Source organism: Vulpes lagopus, chromosome 24 (assembly GCF_018345385.1).
Source record: "Vulpes lagopus strain Blue_001 chromosome 24, ASM1834538v1, whole genome shotgun sequence".
NCBI lineage: Eukaryota > Metazoa > Chordata > Mammalia > Carnivora > Canidae > Vulpes > Vulpes lagopus.
The window spans coordinates 45,362,343-45,368,342 of NC_054847.1; the positions used below are offsets into that span (position 1 = coordinate 45,362,343).

Genomic DNA, 6,000 nt, shown 5'->3' on the forward strand with positions numbered 1-6,000 from the left:
AGAGCCACTTGCATAGATCTTCTAATGTTTTACATGACCGCTTCTTAAAAAAGTATACAGGATCATATGGAAATACCAAAAGGGAAAGCTTTCCTTCTTGCACTATCCCCCCATAATCTATAGCGCAGCTCTACTGGCTTTGAGTTCCATGCTCCCTCCAACCACAGGGCCTTTGCACATTCTATCTCCCCTGCCCTTCTTTCATCTGGCTGGCATCCATTCACCCATTAAATCTCAGCTCAGGGGTGCCTGAGTGGCTCAGTCGGTTAAGTATCCAACTCTTGGTTTCAGCTCAGGTCATGATCCCATGGGTTGTGGGATCCAGTCCCACTTTGCTGGGCTTTGTGCTCAGCAGGGAGTCTGCTTGGAGATTCTCTCCCTCTATCCCTCCTCCCTCCCTCCCTCCCCCCACCAAATGAATAAATTTTTAAAAAATAAATAAATCTCACCTCAAACATCACTTCCTCAGGAAAACCTTCACCTGCCCATTCCCTAACCTCAACCCACTTTTCAGCACCACATCTTTTTCCCTTTACTTTATGGCACTCACAGACTCAAACAACCATGCATTTATTTGTGTGGTTATCTGATTCACGACCATCTCTCCTATCCCTGCCTCATAAATGCCCTAAAAATACCTACTCTCTTTCTGCTCCCCACTACATTCCTAGCACTTAGCACAGCGCCTGGCACATAGGAAGGGCTTGCTACATACTTACCTAAGTAAGACAGGTGTAATATTATTTTTCTAGTCATTTTTCCTATGCAAATTATATAATACAGGTCAGGAGAATGGAGGGCCCCAGGCTGTCAGGTGAAGGAAGGGGGGAAAGTTTCACATAGGCAGCTGACCTTACATGGGATCATATCCTATATGATATGATATATACGTCAAAATATCTTATGTCAAAAAAACTAATAAAAGGCTTTACAATATTACATTAAGGAGCCGTACTGAAACTTAGCTGTCGATTTCCATACAACACACATTCGGGTGATTTCAAATATTTCACCATTAGGTATTAGTCATGCTGTAATGAACATCGCTGATCCCATCTCAATTATTTTAAAGTTATCAGGAAGCCACGCCTCCACAATGTCCCAATTTCCATGGATGCTTCGGCTTCCCTACTTCCCTTTAGCCAAGTCTTCACCACTGAAGAGGCTTCCTTGGCAGATAATTAACCAATTTTCTCCAGAAGGTTACTGTCAAAAAATCCACCTGTTGCCTCAGCTAAACAGTTGCCTCTGAGGAGCTCTTTGCTGCCAAGATATTTCATGGGGGGCTCTGGCTTTTTAATTTTCACCCCACATTCCAATTCCATAGCAATTAACAGCTCCCCCCCACGCCCTGCCTCGCTGTTGCTGCCTCAGTGTTCCTCCACCCAACATCCCCCGCATACCTACCTATCCAAATCCTACCTGTCCTGCAGAGGCCAGATCTAAGGTCCCCTCCTCCAAGAAGCTTTCCTGACTCTGTGGCTCAGTCCTGTCCTTTACCTGTCGCTTCCTCCGTTGTGCATGTTGTGGTAAGTCTTAGCTCCCTTACCAGACTGTAAGCTCCTTGAGAACAAGCACCAAGTCCCATTTATCTCCCTCCCTCTGAGCACAGAACCCTCATAAGCAGCTGCTAAAGAAACCCTCAGCCTACATTATTGCAAAATGGTACAGTGGTACCATTTCTCTGAGGAATACAATGCCAAAAAAAAAAAAAATGTGTAAATAGTTTCCCTATTTGTTACTCAATAAATTATTGGAAGTTGAAGTTATGAGGTTACTGAGAAAATTTATAGGCTCTAAAGTGCTTTTACTATTACTGCTGTGTTTCATCTAGACTGTTGGTGGGTAAGCTAGCTGTGCTCGTGTACCGCACAGCCAAGATACTGTCCAACCTGATAACTCCTAAGTTTTTTCTGTAAGAGCAAGGGTAAGAAGACTTTAATCTTTCGGTCTTAGCTCATGAGAAACTAACCTTCTAATCAAGCTAATGCTTCGAAAGTATCTAAGAATATACATAAGCCAAGTCTAGGCTGTGTTATTCTGAATGATATAAGAAAATGGAAGAGATTTTCACAATGGCTGAGAAAAGCGGGAAATATGGATTGGGCTGCCTGACAATTGGTAAGTTGGGCCCAGATGTGAGACACTCACAATAACTGCTTAATTCCCTTTCCTTATCACTGCCTCTCACCATTCAATGCAAAATATTATCTTATTCTTACTGTCTCTTTCATCACATCAGACACCCCTTATCAAGGACAAGAGACAGGGCGGTTTGCTGCAAGAACTGCTCCCAGCCATTTCCAAAAAAGGGAAGACCTGATTTTCCAGTTCTCAACAAGTCTATTAAACAGCTTAAATAAATACATAAGTAAATAAATAAATAATAAATAAATAAGCACGTATCCTGCAATACTTCTGCAGTTTTGCCCCTGTCTTTAGGGAGATTACACTAGTTCTAAATAGAAAGCAATAAAGAATTATGACCTCAGTCTGCTCCTGCTTTCACACAGGCAGACATTCTAAACGTTAGCTCCCTCTCTCCTAGCACCACCTGGTCTGCTCCTAACAAACCTCAAGAAAAAGAACTGCACTTTCCATTGTCTTATGACATTAAAAAAAGAAGACAGATGGTGACATCATGTGAATTATTCATGTCATCCTCACATTATTTATAGTGGCGTATTAAAGTGGGACGGTGAAGAGAAGTCTTTTTCGTTTACCCCATCAGACTTGGTCTTACTCAGGGCCTGCAGCGGAATGAACCTGGAAGGACTGGAATCAAGGTTAACTCCGACTCCTTTATAAATACTGAACCAAAATGTTCATTCCTGCCTTGGGGCCCTGCGTTTTTTCCAAAGTTACGCTCTGCAGGCCTAACTTCTGAACGACTGCAACTCTCAGAGCCACGCTTCGGGGGCACAAGTCCTCTGGCAGAGGTGACACCTGCAGCATTCGGCCCAATGTCGAGGTTTGCTTCTCTCGCTCCTTCTGAAACGAGCGGACACTAACCTCCTCTACCTTGCGCATGGGGGGTGGCAGGCGTTGGAAACAGGCTTCCCATGTTTACAAAGGGCAATTTAAGGAAGAGGAAAAAAGACACATCTTCTCGTGCACCGACGCTTGCTGTCCAGGTTTAAAGCCCCGTGAACTAAAGGAGCATCCGTCCGGGGAGCGCCCGCGCGGGGACGCGCCTGGGTCACCGGGGCAGGCTGGCGCCGCCGGCCCGGAGCCCGGTCTCCTTGCTGCACAGCCTCGCCCCGCAGGGCGGTGCGCCCCGGGGGCCGTGGGGGCCGGCGGCGGCCTCGGACGAGAAGCCGGAGCAGGTGCGGGCGCCGGCCGCAGGTGAGGAGGTGCGGACACCTGCACAAAGGCGAAGGCGCGACGCCAGCTTCCGGGGCGAAGCCAGCGCCGGCGTCGGCTCCCGGCTCCTGCCTACGCGCCAGCAGGTCGGAGGCTCGTCCCGGAGCCCGCGCGGCGGCCCAGCGCGCCCCGGGGAGCCCGGAGGAGCCCGGAGGAGCCCGGAGGAGCCCGGAGGAGCCCCGACGCCCCCCGCCCCCGCCAGGTGAGTCACTTCCCGAGTCTCCTCCCGCGGCTGCTCTTTCTGTCCTCGCACAGGCCGAGCCCCGGCCCCGGCCCCGGCCCCGGCCCCGGCCCCGGCCCGCGCCGCCGCCGACCGCCGTGTCCTTGGCAAAGTTTCCCAGCCCCTCGGCTCCTCGGTGGGCTCCTCGGTGGGCTCCTCGGGAACCCCGAGCGCGAACCCCGGCCGGGCCCCCGCCGTGCGCCCCCGCCCCCGCCCCCGCCCCCACCCCCACCCCGGGGGCCGCGGGGACCGGCCGGGCTGCGCCGCGGCAGGGGGCCCCGCGGGGAGCCGGACGCGGGCGGCTGGGCCTCGGGCCGGGCTGGCGGCGGCGGCGCAGCAACAGGAGGCCACTCACCACCACATGCGCCCCGGGCAGGGCGAGGGGCTTGGGGCTGATGAGCGGGGACACCATGTAGAGCAGCAGCACGAACGCCACGAGGAAGGCGGCCGCCAGCAGCAGCATCGCTCGGCGGGGCCGGGCCGGGCCGGGCCGGAGGGCGGCGGGCGGCGGGCGGCGGGCGCGGGGCGCGGGGCTCGGGGCTCGGCGGTCACGCGCGGCCGCGCGCAGCAGGAGCCGCTGTTTGGGTTCGCGGCCGGCGCGGGGCGGGGCGGCGGCCGGAGGGGAAGAGGCGGAGCCGGCGGAGGGCGCGACCGCGGCGGGGCGGGGCGGGGCGGGGCGGCTCTTCCCGGGGGCGGGGCGGGGACGGGGGCCCGCGCCCCTGGGGCGCCCCGAAGGCCGGGGGTGGTCGCGGGGGCCGGCTGCCCGGGGGCACGCGGTCCCGGGGCGCCCCCCGCCGCCCGGTGGGAGCCCCGGCGCGAAGCCGACCTCCCGGGCCCGGCGCGGCCTCCGCAGCGGGCTCCCCGCTCGGGCACGGCCCACGGTCGGGGAAGCGGGGAAGCCTGGCGGTGGAGCTTAGGAGCCGCTCGGATCCAGTTTCCTTGGGCTTCAGAGCTCATCTCCTTTCCCGAGGCGGGGATCAAACCCAAACCAAAACAAACAGCTCTACTGAGATCTAATTCACATCCCATCCCATTCACCGACTGAAACTGCACAATACATGGTGTTTGGCGTAGTCCCAGACTCCTGCAACCACCACCGCAGTCAATCTAGGACATTGGGTTAGTGATACACACCCCCACCCTAAAAGGTCCTGCACCCTTCAGCAGCCACCCCCCCTTCCTCCCAACCACCCCCCCAGTCCTAGGCTATGTCTCTAGATTTGCCCAGCCTGGATATTTCGTATAAATGGAATTCTGCTATATGCAGCCTTTGCTGTCAGGCTTATTTCACTTAATATAATGTTTTCAAGGTTTATCCCTGCTGTACAATGCTACCGCACTTCATTCTTTTTATCACCAACTTGTAGTCCCTCGTATGAATTGATCACATTTCATTTATCTGGACATAGAGGTTGTTTCTATTTGGGGGCTGTTAGGAATTACAGTGCTGGGCACCTGGGTGGCTCGGTGGTTCAGCATCTGCCTTTGACTCAGGTTGTGATCCCCGGAGTCCCAGGATCGAGTCCCACATCCAGCTCCCCACACAGAGCCTGCTTCTCCCTCTGCCTGTGTCTCTGCTTCTGTCTCTGTCTCCCATGAATAAATAAATAAAATCTTTAAAAAAATAAAAAGGAATTATAGTACTGTGAACATTCATGGGTGAGATTTTGTGTGGACATATGCTTTCATTTCTCTTGGATGCATACCTCGGAGCAGAATGGCTGGATCTACGGTATCTCAATGCTTAACCAGAGCTGCCAGATATTTTCCAAACAGCCACATCACTTTCCGTTCCCACCAACAATAAGCATTCCAGTTTCTCTACATCCCTACCAATACTTGTTATCAGTCTTTTTAATTATAGCCTTTCCAGGGGGTGTGGCATCTCATTGTGGCATCTCATTGTGATATCCAAATATCCTTATTTGGATAAGGCACGGAAGTTTGCTTGTTTGCTTGCTTTACCTTTCTGTTTTTGTTTTCAGAAATAGGAAAGAGGGGCAAAGGGAGTGATCTAATTTTTTCTTCTCTCTTAATTTATTGCCCAGAGTTAGGCGAATGACAAGGTTTGAGGGCACAGTCTGCAAAACTTCTGACACCAATTCAAATTTGGGGGTTCCTCCCTAGAATAAAAAAATTAAGAAATAAATTTAGGGGTTCCCAAACCAACTTCACTTTTGGTAATTCTCTGGAAGGCCTCACAGAATCCCACATTGAGCTGTTATTCTCATGGTTGTAATTCACGACAAAGTCAGCCAAGAGAAGAAGTACATAGGGTAAAGTGTGGAGGCCTCCACCTGCAAAGCTCCGGTTGCCACCTCCCATGGAGTCAGGACACGTGACCCTCCCACCATGGGTGGTGTGATACTAGAGTGGAGTATTGCAAACCAGGGAAATTCATCGAATGTCCAGAGTGT

The 6,000-nt window shown here is 52.7% G+C and overlaps 1 protein-coding gene across 1 annotated transcript in view; it reads right to left on the reverse strand.

Annotated features, from left to right (window-relative positions):
- The window catches only part of KDSR (3-ketodihydrosphingosine reductase), a 39,051-nt gene extending 34,872 nt beyond the window's left edge, over positions 1–4,179 (reverse strand). Inside the window, exon 1 of the mRNA XM_041739374.1 lies at positions 3,939–4,179. Coding sequence (XP_041595308.1) covers positions 3,939–4,046 — 108 coding nt within the window. The 5' untranslated portion in view covers positions 4,047–4,179. The remainder of the gene's footprint in view (positions 1–3,938) is intronic.
- Between the last annotated feature and the right edge of the window lie 1,821 nt (positions 4,180–6,000).